The following is a 17,788-nucleotide window of genomic DNA, read 5'->3' on the forward strand; positions in this document are numbered from 1 at the left end:
GATGTGTTAATTTATTCCTGGGAGTGTGGTCGCGATGTTTGTGTTGACTTGACATGGTCTTCTCCTTTGACACAGTCTGGGCTTTCTGACTTTGTCCCTGGACGTGCTGTGGTTGATGCGGCTCGTCGGAAGTGGGTCAAGTACAAATCTAGCTGTCAGGCGATTGGTTATGGTTTCGTTCCTTTCTCATTTTCTTCCCTTGGGGAATTAGAGAAGGAGGCTGTTTTTTTGCTAAAGCGGGTGCAGAAGAGTTCGATGGCGCAAGATATTGGTGCCGTTGCTGCTGCTCATATTTTTACTAGGATAGGTTTTGCTATTGCTAGAGGTGTGGGGCCCAGATTGTCTCTAGGCTTCCCACTAATTTTTTGTAAGTTTTAAAACTTTTAAGTTTATTATTATTATAATAATAATAATAATAATAATAATAATAATAATAATAAATAATATTCTCTCGATACTTCTCACACACTAACTTACACACACAAATACAAAATACAAATCTATAATTATTCTTGTTCTCTTCTTTAATTTTCCAGATTCTTTGGAACGTTGTCGCCGGCCATTTTGTCCGATCATCCACCGGTAATGTGACCGGAAACTCTACCCTTTTATTTTTTTCTTAATATTAATATTAATTTTAATTTTTAGTTCGGTGGTCTATTCAGAATCTTTTTTATATCAAAGGTTTCCTTTTTATGCTAGTTTCTATATAATTTACAACTGGGTATGAAAATTTGATGCCAATATTGTTAGGATACATTTGCTTTTCTTACAATTAAGGTAATGAATAATGATTTTATGGTTGCTTATATATGTATTAACAGTATCTTTTATACATTAATTTTGTTTGATGTACCTAATTGTTGTATATATTTTTTTTTTTTTGGGTAAAGGGTTATACCCGGTGAATTTTATAAAAGAATAAAGAATGAAACAAAATAAGTTAGAGGTTAAGAGACAAGCCTCAAAACCACCATAAAAGACCAGCAAACGCAAAACCAAAACAACAAGCACGCAGGCTCGAGCAAACCAAACAAACAACCAGACACGGCCTAATAAACAGCTAGAACACTAGCAAGCACAAACTAGCGCAGCTTATGGGATCTTCCATGTATCCTTTAAAAGCTGCGATTGAGGAGAATCTTTAAACTTGATCGAAAGCAACTTTAAACGAACAGTGGAAAAAATGACATCAAAGACTTGATCACTTGAACGTTTGGGTCTTTTGAAAATCCGATTGTTTCGCTCTTGCCACAGAAAATATATAGCAGCAGCATACAAAAGCTTGGAAACGACAACACGGGCCACTTTTTTGTGAGCAACTGGCGATAACACATCACGAGCCAACTTCCAGCTAGAAGAATTAATAGGAATCGGAATTAAAGGCTGCACTTTGGACCAAACCTGCGACGAGAAAGCACACTCAAAAAATAAATGATCATGAGAATCCATAACCATGTTGCATAACGAGCACACCACAGCCCCCCTATGATGTTGTAAATCCCACGAGCGAAGCCTATCCTGAGTTTTCAGTTTCTGACCCATGACAAGCCATAACAGAAACGCGTGACGGGGAATGCAATGAGGGGACCAAACAAGATTAAACCATGGGACAACAGGAGCTTTTGGCCTAATCGAATGCCAGACAGATCCAACCGAAAACTGATGAGCAACACCATCCGAATCGATCCACTTCATAAAATCATGATCATGAGACAATGAGATAGAAGTATCGAAAGGAATAATCTGACCCCATTCCGATGGCCATGTCCACCCTGTGTCATTAACCAAACTGCACACTCGAGTATTGTGATCAAAACCCGCGTTAAAAATTTGGCGTCTAGAAATCTTAAGATCCAACGGGCCATGTTCGCACCACCAATCGAACCAAGCAGAAGTTGATTGGCCATTCCCGATAATATGTCTAATAAACGGCCGAATGATACCTCGAATGCTAAGAAGTTTTCGCCAGCTCCAACAAGAGGTAGATTTAACATCAACCTCCCAAAAATGGCGCCCCACTAAATGGTAAGAATGCACCCACTTAACCCAAAGGGATTGCTTATTTGCAATAAGACTCCAAATATGGTAAGACATGAGAGCAACATTCCACATTTTAAGGCTCTTAAACCCAAGACCTCCTTCAGATTTCGGAAGACACAAATCAGACCATTTTACCTTGGCCTTCCCTTTTTTCATATCCCCTTGGCACCACAAGAAACCCCTTAACAGTTTTTCGATGTCTTTGATCACGGATGCAGGCAAAATAAAAACACCCGACCAATAAACCTGCATAGAATAAAGCACTGAGATGATAAGTTGCACACGCCCAGCAAAAGATAAAGATTTATTTTTCCAATCATCTATCTTGTGCTTCACTCTCTCAATAAGAACTTTACAGTCTCGATGTAATAAGCGAGAAGAAACAAGAGGAACCCCAAGGTAACGAACCGGGAGAGATCCCTCTTCAAAAGGGAGTAAATCCAGAATCTGATGCTTTACAACCTGGCTAACGTTAGCAAAAAATGCGGTGCTCTTAGGAAGACTAGGCACCAACCCCGAACAAGATTTAAATTCCTCAAGGGCATCGGAAATAATACGAACAGAGTCGATATCAGCATGCGAGAATAAGAACAAGTCATCAGCAAAGCATAGATTTACAATGTGTTGCTTACTACATTTAGGATGGTACTGAAAGTCACCTGCCCGGCTAATATTCCGTTTTAGCATCAACGAGAGCACCTCCATAACAAGAGTAAAAAGATAAGGAGAAATCGGGTCTCCTTGTCTCAAACCCCGTTTACTTTTGAAAAAACCGTGGAGCTCCCCATTGATATTAATAGAGAAGGAAGTCGTCGACACACACTTCATGATCCATTTCACCATAGTATTATGAAATCCGAAGCAATGCAGAATCGACTCTAAGAAATTCCAGTCGACAGTATCATATGCTTTCTGAATGTCAACTTTAAAGGCACAACGCGGAATACCTCTATCAAGATGATAATTCTTCATGAGCTCTTGGGTAAGCAAAATATTATCTGATATTCGCCGACCCGGAATAAAAGCTGACTGGTTATCACTTATCAACATATCTAGACTCGATTTAATGCGGTTAGTGATAATTTTACTGATACATTTATAAATAACGTTACAGCAGGAGATCGGCCTGTAATCTGTAACCTTCGCCGGGGTTGCAACTTTCGGCAATAAGGCAATAATAGTATGATTTAATTCAGTAAGTAGCTGACCATTATTAAAGAAGTCCGCAACCGCAGCAACCACATCAGAACCAACAATCTCCCACGAGTTCTTAAAGAAAGCAGAAGTGTAGCCATCAGGACCCGGGGATTTAATTTCTCCAATATCAAATATCGCATCCTTGATCTCAGTAGCCGTTACTGAACGAACCATATGGTTAGCCACATCAGCAGATAACCGATTGGTAAATAGGGAAGCAGGTTGTGATATAGGAGAGCAAACATTAGCCGTACCAAGAAAATTCTCAAAGTGAGCAACAATTTTATTCGGGACAGCTAGACCCTCAATGATACAACCGTCACCATCTATCAGCGCCTGAATTCGACTACGGTGTGTTCTACCTTTGATCACCTTGTGAAAGTAACCAGAGTTACAGTCACCGACTCTTAGCCATTCAATCTTAGATTTTTGTTTTAAAAACCTCTCTTCCTCTAAGCTTGCTTCTGTAAAATGTTTAAGAGCACGACTAGCATTCTCACGAGAAACCACATCCGCAGGATTGGCATCCAGGGCAATCTGAGCTTCATCAAGCTCCTTTCTACAACGAATAACATTATCGTGCAAATCACCTTTTGACCACATGAGTTTTCTAAGGGGCTTCTTTAAACTTCTTAACTTTTTGACCACCTTGAACATATTGTGACCATCAATAGTCGCTCCCCAACCATCAGTCACGATTTGCTTGAATTCCTCTTTAAACACTAAATAGTTGCTGAAGCGAAAAGGTTTTGGACGATTAGAAATCACACTAGGAAACTTCAACACCGATGGGCAGTGATCAGAGATCCTGTACGGTTGAAAAATGGCATAGGCGTTGGTAAACTCGGTCATGAAAGCTTCGTTCGCCATTATACGATCAATCTTTTTAAGAATGCCCGAGTTGGAATTAGGCCTCTGATTCCATGTAAAATGCAATCCAGTGGGATTGACATCAGTCACACAAATATCATCGACGCACTCTTTGAATTCCCTCATAGCAATTGTCATTCGAGAAGAACCAGAAGAAGAGTCATCAATATATAAGGAAGCATTAAAATCCCCCAAGAGAACCCATGGATAAGGACCAACGAATCGATTATGCATTGACAGATTCCGCCAAAGACTCCTACGATGCATGTGATTATTTGAAGCATAGATAACAGAAACAAACATATCTCTGTTATCTTGTAACATCCTGACTTGGCAATGAATAACCTGATCAGAAGAAGCAAGAATCATCACTTGAACAATATCAGGATCCCACCCCAAGATTATCCTAGTGCCTCGCTCACATGAGCTACTATTAGAACTCCAGCTCCAATGAGGAAACACAGTCGAACAAATATTGTTTAACTTCTTACTAACAACATGGGATTCCAAAATAGCACAAATGCAAAGATTATTACCCGTAACCACTTCATGAACCTCATTTTGTTTTGGGATGCGGTTCAAACCCCTAATATTCCACGAAGCGAAACTAATCATTGGATACCTGTGACATCGGGAGTGCTTGCCCCCTCAGATAATCCATGAGCCATAAATTGAGCAGTATCATTCAAATCTGGATCAACATCGCTTTCTTCATCAATAAGATTCAACTCGATTGTCTTAGTCGCGGGAAGATTCTCATCAATATTATTAAGGGCATCAAAGGCATTTTCCAAGTGAATCTCTTTTGAACCCGTTTCATCTTTGTTTTTCAGCCCACTCGGTTCACCCGATTTATTTGTATCCATTTTCTTAATTGCATCAGGTTGTTTGACCCTATAGATCACCTTTTGTTTTTGTTTTCCCACTGCAAATCCTTCAACAGGTGGCTGTTTAGGGTTCCCAACATTTATACCTTTAGATTTACGCTTATAGAACAGCTTGAAACCATCATCAGTCTTAGGCGCTTCCACTTCCTTTACCTGGACCGACTTCGGGCATTGAACATCTTTATGACCGAATACCTTACAACACGAACATCGTGGAGGTATCCACTCATATTCAACCGTAACCACATCAATAGTTTTACCTTTTCCCTCAATGTTCGGAGTAGCCACAGTTAGCTTTTCCTTTAACTCAGATTTGGCATCCACTTCCACCATGGCACGAGCATAGTTCGGCCTTCCCCATGATTCCGCACACATTGTGCTCGTATAAGAGTCTAGCAACATAGGTCTTCCAATCTTAGAGGCAATGACACTTAGACCATCTTCAGTGAACCCAGCTAAAGGAACATCATACAGTTTTAACCATACGGGAATCTTAGTCAAATCTTCTTTCGTCAACGACACATTAGGCGACCATTTATTAAGAATAATAGGGACCGTTCGAATCATCCATGGACCATGCTCTAACACGTCAATCATACCAGATTCAGAGGAGAACTTAAAGAAGTAAAAACCCTTGGCGTTCATCATTGCTTTCTCAATCCCAAACTTCTTCCATGCATTCAAAACATAATGTTGCACCACTGGAAAAGCAAGTCTCTTGCCAAGAAAATATCCGTACAAAGTATTAGAATACCTCGCAGAAGCCTCCATAACTGAAGATAATGGCAGTTCCACATCTATCCCCTCTTCCAACTTAGTATTCGATTCCAAAAGACGAAAGTTTATCTTTGGTTTCTTAACAGAACTGGAAGCAGCATGCAAATAAGACATCAAAGGATCCGTTTTTGCTGTCTGGACATTAGTATCATCATTCATATTCAAATTCACAGAAGTAGTCTTAAACTCCTTACCTGTGACATGTTCAGTTCCCAGGGTAAAATACGCCCCCTTTTCTGTCGCTGTAGTGGAAACCCTAGGAGATTGATCACAACGATTGTCACTACCAGAAACATGATTAACCCTAGGTGACTCAACATTATAATCAGCCTGTTGTGAAGTAGATTCATCTTCAGACGAATCCGAAGCCGTATACACACTTCTATTATCCTTCACCCCTTGATCGTCAAAATTCGCATCAAGGTTATTAACCTGAGAGTTTTCCGGTGGCACCAATGTTTCGTTTTGACTATTTCCGGGTTGATTATCGACGTCAGTAACACCAATTTTGCGATTCCTCAAAACCCTAGGAGCCAATTGAACCTGTTTCTTCTTCTTCCCACCCGATGATTTACCCATGACCAGAAAACCAACAACGGGAACCAGATAATAACCAAAAGATAGCAAGAAAATCGAACTCACCAGGAAAAATCAAAGAAAACGAAGAAGAATCGAGCACGATATGAAGATCGCCTTGAGTCGCCTTGTTGTATATATTTGTTTGCTGTTGAATTACAGTTTCAAGCTAGATGATTGCATAAAGAATTGTAGTATTCATTTGAGTGATTTTAGTACATAAAAAGAGATGAATGCTATTTGTTGCTGTGAATGTGGTGATGAGTTTGAAGAGTTCCCAACTAATGCTATTTATAGACACTGCCTCTGTTTAAGATTCTTTTTTCATCAATTATTTACTGGGGTAAGCTTAATTTGATTAAAGTTACAAACTTTATATAAATTGTAGTTCTAGAAATCCTATAGCTAATGTTTCTTGATGTGGGTATGGTGCAATTTGTAGTATGGTGCATTGTTTCAGCGGATTGAAGGACTACCCGTATCATCATCGTCACCCGTTCAAGGAACTGCGTCGTCATCAAGTGTCGGCTTTTCAATACCGAACAATGAAAATGCAACAAGACCACTGCCTTATGATGCTGAGAATAGGTTTACGCGTTTGCAACGTGGATTGGTGTCTAGACGGGAGAAAATGATGACTCATTATCAAGATGATTCACAATCTGGTATTGAAGTTATGGATTTTGCAAAGAGAAGATCAGGTGGTGTTGATTCTGCAGATCAAGATTCTTCTAGAAGTGTTGATATAGAGTCTTTAGAGAAATCTTTAAAAGTGAAAGCATTTGAAGGTTTACTCTATGAGCAAAATTCGGATAATGAAGATGTTTGTCCTACATGTCTTGAGGGTAAGTACTCATCTTTGACATTCTTTATAACCATTTGTTTAGAACAGTTGTTACAGTGGGGCTTTTTGGGACTTTTATTGGGTGATGTGGCACTTTTGTTAGAAACTTTTGGAAGGGTTATTATGGGGGGCTTTATGACTGATCGTGCCTAAATCTGTAAAGTAGGTTTGGAGAGCCTAAAGTTGGCTTAGGGATCTGAAATATGTGGCGGGATCACTTGGTAACTATTTGATTACTGTGCAAACCCTGTCCGAGACCGTTTATGTCTGCGGGGGTGGCTATCAAGCGATGAGGATATAGCTTAGAATTGGCTAAGTCTGGCTCGTGCCATTCTGACTAAGTCAGACTAATAGCAGAGAAATAGTACTAGGTAACTGGGCAGTTAACCATTATCATGTTATACATGACTTTTTCACTTGAGATTATTGTTTATCCGAGAACCCTGCTAGAGTACTCTTGATGGACTACGGGAGGCGGTTGAAGAAGTGACCATATAGCACGTCCACTTCGATTTCTGTGCCAACATACACTTCGTTAACAAAAAGTCCTACTAACCTTGCATAGATAACCACATGTTTTTCTGTCAGCCCTCTTCTTGGTACAGTCTGAAAACTCAACGCTGCGCGTTGCCAAACCTTTTTCTCTGCGTCTTTTCAGGCGTTCATACGCTGATCGTGTTGATTATCACTGTATCTTTTTTCTTCTCTATTTCGGCTTGGTCCTTCTGCCACGAAAATTTCTTGGTTGTATCCAGTTTTCTGAACTTCTTCCCAGGCAATAGTTGGTTTAGCTCTCCTATCTTGATTTTGGCAATTATTTCCCTTATCTGAGCTTTGCAACTGTTCGTTTCATGTCCAAATTCTTCATGAAAGTCACAATATATGTTGTTAAGGGCTCCCTCTCACTGCTCAACCGGTGGAGGAGGAGTGTCTTTTTTAACTGGTTCTTAATAGTAGGATTTCATTGGGGGGTTTTTGTTAGGCGATTGATCAAAGAGTAATGATCGTATGGTTTCCGTGATGGCTTGTCACTCTTTTTGTTATCATACTTGTTTTTGCCTTGTGTAGTCTTTTCGGAAGTTATCGCTCCTGCTTCTTTCTTTCTTGTTTTGCCCGCTTCCTTCTTCATGCCTTAACCATACGTCTGCTTCTTTTTTATTATGGGAATGTACGAAAACACCAAGACAAACAGGTTTGCGACCGCCGTCTGCTATACCTCAGGTTGAGCGAAAGAGTGTTTATTGTAGCGACCCCGACAAATCGTCAAGTGACGGCGTCGTCTACGTAGGTCCCATTGCATGGTCATAAGTCTTTAAGACAAAGTTTGACCAAAATATGTCGCCTTCATTTCAAAATAAAGATTGTTTCCAAAGTTTACAAGAATTGTTCAACCAATAGTTAAGTTACAACGTTATAATACGAATGAAATCTAGGCGACACGGTTTAAAGTAAAGTCAAAAGACGCTCCATGAAATGCACGTATACTCGACATCCAATGCAAGTATCAAATAATGAGCGGAAGCATGTTTCACATATCGTGTAAGACCTGAGAAAAACATAGAAATCTGTCAACGAAAACGTTGGTGAAATCATAGGTTTAAGTAAGTAAGTGAGTAAAAGTAAGTAAGTCGAACCACAAGGTTTGCAAAGTTGAAATAATAGTAACACATTCTAAAAGTTAATATTCACGAGCACCCAATTATCAAAGCTTAACATTCCGTCCGTTGAATACCCCAGTAATTAGTGCTAGAACAAACACTGTTTCCCGAAAATATATTTCACCCGTAGACGGTAGCGAACCGTCAAAGATGAGGGTTGTCAAACCCATATGGCCATATAACATAAGTTCTCGCTTACACCATCTGATGTAACTAATGATAATCGGATTGAGGATTTTCGTTCTAAACTCGTATGTAGAATGTTTGTTTTCCCGTTCTTGTGTTCACTTAGTTCAAAAGAATCGTTTATGTTTTCTCATCCCAAAAGTAAGTTCAAAAGAGTAAAAAGTGGGACTATGATCTCACCTTGAGTGCAAGAGTTAATAAAGTACTTCGACAAGTACACGCGTGCAAAGACAAAGCTAGTCTTGACCTAAACATATAGGTTATATCAATAACGATAGTCACGAAGGGTCGAAGATGTTCAATTAGTCCTATGGCTCGTTACGACTCGATTATGTAGCATGTGAATCAATTAGTCAAGTTTCATGCACGATACAAGTAATTAAGCATGTTAGAACGATCGTATAATTGTTTGGTTAAGTTTGACTAAAAGTCAAACTTGGTCAAAGTCAAAGTCAACGGGGTCGGGTCGGGTGTCCGACAATTTTCTCATGATGAGAAGTCATATACGAGCATAATAGTCAAGTTTCATGGTAAACGGGGTTATAGTAAAGCGGGAAACATTTTTGTGACATGAAAAACAAAGACAAAATGAGCTGGGCAGATGCGCGGCGCGCTATGGGTTGCGCGGCGCGCACCCAAGTGTAAATCCTGGTCAGAACTTAACCACGAAGGCAAACATCTGGGATTTCTAATTCTGCGCGGCGCGCGGGTATATGCGCGGCGCGCAATACCTGGGAAACATGCAGTTTGCAGAAAAATGGTCCAAGTCACGAACCAAAACTCAAATTAACATATTTTATGAACCGAAAACATCCAAAATGCATACTATATATCGTTGGAAAGGTAATTTGACAAGGAAAACAACTAAACACGTTTCATCAAACAAAAACATCAATTTCAATAACCGATTTTCCGTCAAGTGATCATTAAGAATCCATTTTCAAAGTTTCAAGTTCATCAAATGCATTTTAAGTTTCGGGAATCCAATTCCCACATGTGATATGCCGTTTTGAAGGTAATGAAGCATACATTACTACTAAACACTAACAATTAACATTTCATGGCATTCAAGCATCCAAAAATTCATGTCAAGAACTATCAAACCCTAGTCAAACATCTCCAAATCAATAATCATGTTTTTGAAGTTTTTCTTAATCAACCTACACATCAAATTGAAGCTAATGACGCTAGTAACACATTTAATACATGAACTTTAACAATTAAACAACTTTTAATCATCCAAAATCAAAGATTTAGCAAGCAATTTTCATAATGAACTAGTTACACCAAAAACAACAAATCGAGCATACAAATTACATACACGACATCACAATGAGCCATAGACACTAACTAACACCATTTCAAGTCAAAAACACGAATTTAGAGAAATCTAGAGTTTTAGAAATGTTACCCAAACTTGATGATATTGGTATCAAAATGTAGAGGATGAAGAGAGGATCACGAAAATGTAATTTGTTTTGATGTTTGCTTCTCCAATCGGATTTAGATGATGATTTTATGTTTGAGGGTTTTGAGTTCAAAAATGGGAAGTAGAGAGAAAGAGGAGGATGAAGGTGGGAGGTGGAGATGAAATGAATGGATGTGGTAAGTGGGTTGACTAGTTGACCTAGTCAACTAGTTTGCCCATTTGGCAATCTCGGTCCCTCGAGTTTCAAAGCGGGTGCGGGAATTAACCCAACGAATATTTTAAAAACGTTCGAGTAACGGATGACTTTATAATTAAATAACGAGGATATTATGAACGTTAGTTAACGAAAGATGCCAAATTAAATGACGAAAGATATTATTTAAAAAAAAAAAGACGGTGTTAAAATAAATTTAACGGAAAAACGCGGGATGTTACATTATCCACACCTCAAAAGAAATTTCGTCCCGAAATTTAGTTGGAAGTAGTAGTCGATATCTCTTACTCGAGACTTTACGTTGTTCATGATATGAATAAGTGTAGGTACGTCCTTGAGTGTTCTCATGAATTTGGATAGTCAGGGTTTTACGTTGTATTAAGGTTTGGTTTTACGATCCCTGGTTTCAACTGGTTTTCCTATGAAGAGTAGTTTGTCATCGATAGTTGATGTATCTAGCAGGATTGCACGTTCCTGTTCCGCAGGACACGTTTCTAAGTTTGTTACACGAAATGTAGGGTAAACGGAAACTTAATTGAGTCGGAAGTTCTAAACGGTAGGAAGCGGTTCCAATACGCCCCAAGGTTTCAAAAGGTTCAATATTGCGGCTATAGCCTTTCTCGATTTCCCAAAATGGATTACACCTTTCCAAGGTGCGGTTTCTCAATATTACGCGGTTACACACTGGGATTTGTGAGGTTTTCATCTAAGTTTGGTATAACTCTTTTGGCGACTACGGATCGTCTCGAGCCCTCCTCGGATTTGAATGATTTCAATTGTTGTTTCTTGATGGAGTTCAGATTTCGGTGGTTGATGCTTTGGTTAAATGAACAGGGGTATGACATTAGCGGTCATATAGGGTTTCGGAAAGTGCGCGTGAACACACGAGTGGTAACTACTGTTGTAAGAGTGATCTACTAAAGGTGACAATACGAGTTTGTGACATGTCTTTCCAAGACGTAAATCGTTCGTTTGCTCGGTTCGTCTGTTTGTGGGTGGTACGCGGTACTCATGTCTAAGCGGGTTCCCAAGGTTTCTTGTAAGACTAGAAGTGAAACGAGTATTTCGATACGGAATAATTGACAAAGATACACCGTGTTGGAATAGAATCTCTTAAGATACGTTTGAACAAGTTAGTTAGGGTTCGAAAAATGTTCGTTAGGACTATTCACCCTCGTGGCGAATACTTATGTAATATGAGGAGTTTCTCTATCCATGGAGAAATGTTACAAGGAGTTTCTCTAAACGGAAATGCGAACGGTAAAGATAGTAGTGAAATGAGGACTTATAATAGGATGAGTTTACATCTCGAGGTTGCCATAACGTGCCTCTAGTTGTCAAAAGTTGAAGTCTGAAAGAGAAACGAGGTAGTACACGTAGTTGTATAGTTCGGGGTTGAATAATAGTTGACCGATTATCAGAAACACAAGGGCGTTAAGTCAAAGAAGAGTGAAGTATCGTTGGATTGTGTGTTATCTTAAATCCCAGTAATATCAGACGGTGACGGTGAAATAACAGAGGTAGGTAGTGTGGTACGGGATGACGAGAAAATTGATCGGATCCACAATTTAGTATTCGAATTCTTCGTGCAAAATAACGAATTTCAGTTATGTTGATTTTTGAGTCGAGAGAGTATGCCTTTCGGCGTTCAAGTAGAAATATTTCCATGTTTGAGTTCCATATGTTGCTATACGATTTTAACTAGAAATGTTGGTGTGAAGAATCACGCTCAAGGTTCGAACACGGAGAGGTTTAGAGTTTTCCTTAGTGAGTTAACGAGGTTAAAGTCGTGTAACACGAGAAAAGTCAGAAATGAATCTTCGGTGATAACAGGCGAGATCTAAGATTTTACGAATACAAGTCTGAGTTGGGAGAGTTTCCTGATTACATGTGGCTTGATTTCGAGATTGATTGTAATGCCTTGACCATTAACGTCATGGTCTAGAAAATTGGACTTCGTTCAACAGAAACTCTCACTCGGAGAATTTGGTTTAGAGTTGCTCTTTTCTCAAAAGTTCGAGCTTAAGATGGTGATGTTGTTCGTTTTCCTTTTTTACTTGAATAAGTTAAGATGTCATCTATAAATACGATAACAGATTAGTCTATATGAATTTGCATACGCGGTTCAAGAGGTTTATGGATACGGGCGAGCCCTAAATAAATCAAACGGTACTAAGAGAGATTTACAACTAACGTTGCGAGTTCGGAAAGTGGCTTAGGAGACATCGTCTCACTTAACCCCCAATTGATGATAACCGGAACGGAGGTCGATTTGGAACATACGGGATTCGTGCAAATAATCATGAGGTCATGGATGCGAGGGAGAGGGTATCGGTTTCCAACCGAAAATTTCTTAGTTCACAATAATCTATACATAAATGTAGGGCAACAATTTCTCCTTAATGAATAGGTTTTGAGTTCCTTAGTTCTATTGGTGTCGAGTTCAATTTCTTAACGTATATCCTCCGATAATATTTATAGGCACACAATATTTTTCCGTTGGTCGCTTAAATCGTCTAAGTAGTATCTAGGGGAAAAGATGGAAGGTAATGAGTACAAGTCAAAGTCTTGGTTGTAAAACGTCTAGCGGTAATCGAATCGAATAAGTATGAAATATGTGGTTCGTTGTGAAGAAACGTACCCGTGACTAGTCCATTGTCGTCTCGGGCATCCTAAGTGTTGATGTCGAAAGTTCAACGGCGTGCGTTGGGGTTGATTTTCTTATTTGGGCATGCACTCCTAAAATGACCCGGTTGGCCACATTCGAAGCAAGCACCCGTTCTGTGTGCGTTGGGCATCTTTCGAGCGACGGGGGTGGTACTTCCACAACGTTTGGCGACGTGACCACTTCCTTGGCGCCGGTGGCGAAACCTGCCACATCCTTCAAAGTGATGCTTGTGGCATTCGTTACAAAAAGGTAGTTTTCCGGCATAGCCTTTCTTGTCGTTGGAGGTGAAAGGCTTCTTGGCGGGGTTGTTATTATTGTTGTGGTTGCTAAATTGAGAGGCTCCCCATGTTCTTTTGTTGTTACTCGGGTGGTTCTCGACCATTGGTGCCGGTGCTTCCATTTCATTCACCGTTTCTAAGGCTTGGCGGGCCATTGTTAAAGCCTCTTGTAGGTTAGTGGGTTGAGATGTCATTACCTTGTGTTGAATGCTCTTAGGGAGGCCATCCATGTAAAGTTCGACTCTTAGGGATTCGGGAGTCATGAGATTGGGACACATTGAGGCTAGTTCGGTAAACCGTTGATTATAAGCTTCGAGGTCATTCCCGACCGTTTTTAAATTCCTTAGACCCTGTTCGAGCCTTCGAGTCTCGTCGCGCAGAAAATATTCGGTGATCATTCTTTCTCTTAATTCGGTCCAATAGAGTGAGTGGGCTTCATCAATACCCACCGTTTGTACATACGTGTTCCACCATGAGAGAGCAATACCGGTAAGAGTGAGGGTGGAAAACTTGACCTTATCTTGGTCTCGACAACCGCTTGTGTTAAAAACGGATTCTGTTTGTTCAAACCATCGGGTGAGAGTAACCGGTCCTCCGGTTCCATCGAAAGTGGGAGGGTTGTACTTCATGAAGTTCTTGTAGGAGCAACCTTCGTTTGAATTACCGGTTCCATGATTGTTGTTGTTAGAAAAGTGATCGACCACGGCCGTACCCACGGCGGTGGTTATCATTCGTTGAAGAGCTTGTTCTAGGGTTTCGAGAGGAGTATTGTGTTGACCTTGGTGAGCCATTGTTCCTTCATGACACAAGAATATCGTTGATTAGTATTTTCAACAATACTAACCGGAGTATGGAATAAGGATAGAGAGAAAATTTTCCTTGACTCGCCTTAAATTCTTTATGTCATAAGGTCGGAACGTCCATGTGAATCACCGTAATATAATCCCGGAAATTATATTACCCTGATTCTCATGTGCATTTAACATTACTTCACAAAGTCAAGGTGGCGCATCAACAAAATTCATCAACGTAAGATCAAGATCGAATACGAGTCAGATATGATAGAAGAGTTCGAGTATAAATGCACAAATAGTCAAGTAATTCCTACTTCAGTCTATATGCCGGTTGTAGTCTAGATTCACCTATGTACCCTATGACTCGGGGTGGACACAAATGAACTCTAAATCCCTACAACCAAGGCTCTGATACCACTTGTAACACATTTAATACATGAACTTTAACAATTAAACAACTTTTAATCATCCAAAATCAAAGATTTAGCAAGCAATTTTCATAATGAACTAGTTACACCAAAAACAACAAATCGAGCATACAAATTACATACACGACATCACAATGAGCCATAGACACTAACTAACACCATTTCAAGTCAAAAACACGAATTTAGAGAAATCTAGAGTTTTAGAAATGTTACCCAAACTTGATGATATTGGTATCAAAATGTAGAGGATGAAGAGAGGATCACGAAAATGTAATTTGTTTTGATGTTTGCTTCTCCAATCGGATTTAGATGATGATTTTATGTTTGAGGGTTTTGAGTTCAAAAATGGGAAGTAGAGAGAAAGAGGAGGATGAAGGTGGGAGGTGGAGATGAAATGAATGGATGTGGTAAGTGGGTTGACTAGTTGACCTAGTCAACTAGTTTGCCCATTTGGCAATCTCGGTCCCTCGAGTTTCAAAGCGGGTGCGGGAATTAACCCAACGAATATTTTAAAAACGTTCGAGTAACGGATGACTTTATAATTAAATAACGAGGATATTATGAACGTTAGTTAACGAAAGATGCCAAATTAAATGACGAAAGATATTATTTAAAAAAAAAAAGACGGTGTTAAAATAAATTTAACGGAAAAACGCGGGATGTTACATTTATACTCTGGCGGTGCCGTAGAGGCCACCATGCCTAGGAGTAGTTTTTCCGGTTTTCTTCATATACGTTTAGCTAGCCGGTTCCCGATACGGAACTAGTGTTCTCCTTGATTTTCTCGATTACCGGGGGTGTTATTTTCTTTACGGCCCCGGGTAAACCCACTGTGAACCCCAACGTTTCCGAAAGATGTTTCGCGTGTTCTGTGGAATTGTTTGCACAGTTGGTGTTTTGTTTGTCTGAACAGAGGATATTTCGGGCATATTACCAACGTTATTCGTTGGCTGACTTTTTTAGTTGTCGAGTTCTGAGTGTTGTTGATTGTGTCCTTGCTCTGGAGCGTTAGCAGGGAGCAACGTGTAGGGGTATTCATCGGTTCGTTTTTTCGGTTTATTCAGTTCGGTTTCCTCGGTTTTGAAAATTTTGGGATCAAAACTGAAAACCGAATTCAGTTTCAAAACCGCAACCGAACCGAAAACCGAATTTGAACACGGTTCTGTTTCGGTTAAAACCAAAAAAATCTTAATTTAATCAAAATAAACATAATAAATTGACTTTGATTTCCAATATTGGATTATAAAACTGATTTTTGGTCTATATAAATTAATAATTTAATAAATTATTAGTCGATTCGTGTCCACCGTTCTGAAATTTATAGAGGCTTGTTGGACCTTTTCAAAAGGAAAGACGACAACGAGGAAACCGTGCCTAAACCTGTAAAGTAGGTTTGTAGAGCCTAGAGTTGGCTTATGGACGAGTGCTTTGTCAAATATCTCGTGGAATCACTTGGTGACTCTCCTATTACCGTTTAAACCCTGTCCGAGGCCGTTTATGTCTGCGGGGGCGGCTATCAAGTGATGAGGACTTAACTTAGAATTTGCTAAGTCTGGCTCATACTATTCTGACTAAGTCAGAGGAATAGCAGATAAATAGTACTAGATACTGTGTGTGTGTGTGTAAATGAGAGGTACTGGGTTACTATTTATAGGCATTGTACTAGGGTTGTACAATGTGTAGTACAGGTTATAGTACACTTTTCTGATCTAATAGGCCTGACCTCCCCGGAAATTGGGCCAAAGCCTTTTCGGGCTGACGTGTAGGCTGTAGGCTTACGTGGCACTTTTGTGAGTGTCCACTGCTGACTGTGTGAGGCTTACGTCTAACACAACCTTATATAAATCATAAGTGTTTTAGTACTGGTCTTGGCGTCTTGCGACAGCTAGCCAGTAAACCGTCAACGCTGGATAGGTTCCAGAATGCGTATCATCACTTGGTGATGTGGAAGGTAGTAGTGGTGGAGGGAGTTAATTCAGTAATAATTATTTATATATTATATAAAATAAATACAATCTGATACAAGCAAAAAAAAAAAAAAAAAAAAAAAACGCCAGCCAAAAGCCTTTGTTAAAACCAGAAAAGCCCCCACGAAACTAAAAAAATGACCCCTTTTGTGTGAAAAAGCACATTAACTTGTGGTCTATTGTGTATGTTTTGTATTAATAGAGCTACATTTATGTGCAGAATATAGTTTGGAGAATCCAAAAATAGTGACACAATGCTCTCATCATTTTCACCTCGGTTGTATATACGAATGGATGGAAAGAAGTGATACTTGTCCAATGTGTGGCAAGGTACTATAATTATACATACTTGCTTTAATATCTATATCTATAGACTATATCTATACGAGGTGAGTCGTTTTTTTAATCTTTTGTTGTCTTATTTTGTTATATATCTCAGGTAATGGAGTTTTGTGAGACCCCCTAGCTCTTCTTGGAGTACCGTTATAAAGTAGGTTACAGTTATAAAAGTTTGTACTATCAATAATGCAAAAGTTCATCTACTTTAAAAGCTAACCAATCAAACCAGGCGTGTCTAATTTCGTTGCATGTATATCTTTTAAGTTTCAGCTCAAAGTGTTGGTTATTATGTAAGTATGATGATAAGCAAACGTGTTTCAACTTTAGTTCATGATGCATGTTGTTGTCTGGATATTGGTAAGGAATATATAATTCCTAGTTGTCCATGTATATATTACGGAGTATTATCTTAACACAATGGAGGCAAATTACTAGTCATTTTCTGTAGCTTCACACAAACTGACTAAACGTCATTCTTTAGGCTTAAGTGTGGAAATGTAATTATTTATGCTCTAACACTGAATAAATGAGAATGTATTTGGTTTTTGTCTTTAAACCAAATGACCAAATAATCCAAAGAAAGTAGCGCGTGACCAAATAATTCAAGTGGTCACCTCGCCACCTCGGGGGAGA

General features: G+C 39.4%; 1 protein-coding gene across 1 annotated transcript; it reads left to right on the forward strand.

Moving 5' to 3' along the window:
• The first annotated feature begins 450 nt into the window (after positions 1–450).
• LOC139858677 (E3 ubiquitin-protein ligase At3g02290-like) lies at positions 451–17,574 on the forward strand. Its single transcript, XM_071847513.1, has 5 exons — positions 451–582; positions 6,513–6,693; positions 6,793–7,195; positions 17,037–17,146; positions 17,256–17,574. The coding sequence occupies exons 2-5, from the start codon at positions 6,580–6,582 to the stop codon at positions 17,280–17,282; spliced, it is 654 nt and encodes a 217-aa protein (XP_071703614.1). The 5' UTR covers positions 451–582; positions 6,513–6,579; the 3' UTR covers positions 17,283–17,574.
• The last annotated feature ends 214 nt before the right edge of the window (positions 17,575–17,788 follow it).

Source organism: Rutidosis leptorrhynchoides, chromosome 7 (assembly GCF_046630445.1).
Source record: "Rutidosis leptorrhynchoides isolate AG116_Rl617_1_P2 chromosome 7, CSIRO_AGI_Rlap_v1, whole genome shotgun sequence".
Taxonomy (NCBI): Eukaryota; Viridiplantae; Streptophyta; class Magnoliopsida; order Asterales; family Asteraceae; genus Rutidosis; species Rutidosis leptorrhynchoides.

What these genes read in the sequence shown, in the direction of transcription:
- LOC139858677 (XM_071847513.1), top strand. Translation starts at nt 6,580, where the DNA reads ATGAATGCTATTTGTTGCTGTGAATGTGGTGATGAGTTTGAAGAGTTC. An exon ending in TTCATCAATTATTTACTGGG is followed by an intron (nt 6,694 to 6,792) that starts GTAAGCTTAATT and finishes TGCAATTTGTAG; the next exon opens with TATGGTGCATTGTTTCAGCG. An exon ending in TTGTCCTACATGTCTTGAGG is followed by an intron (nt 7,196 to 17,036) that starts GTAAGTACTCAT and finishes ATTTATGTGCAG; the next exon opens with AATATAGTTTGGAGAATCCA.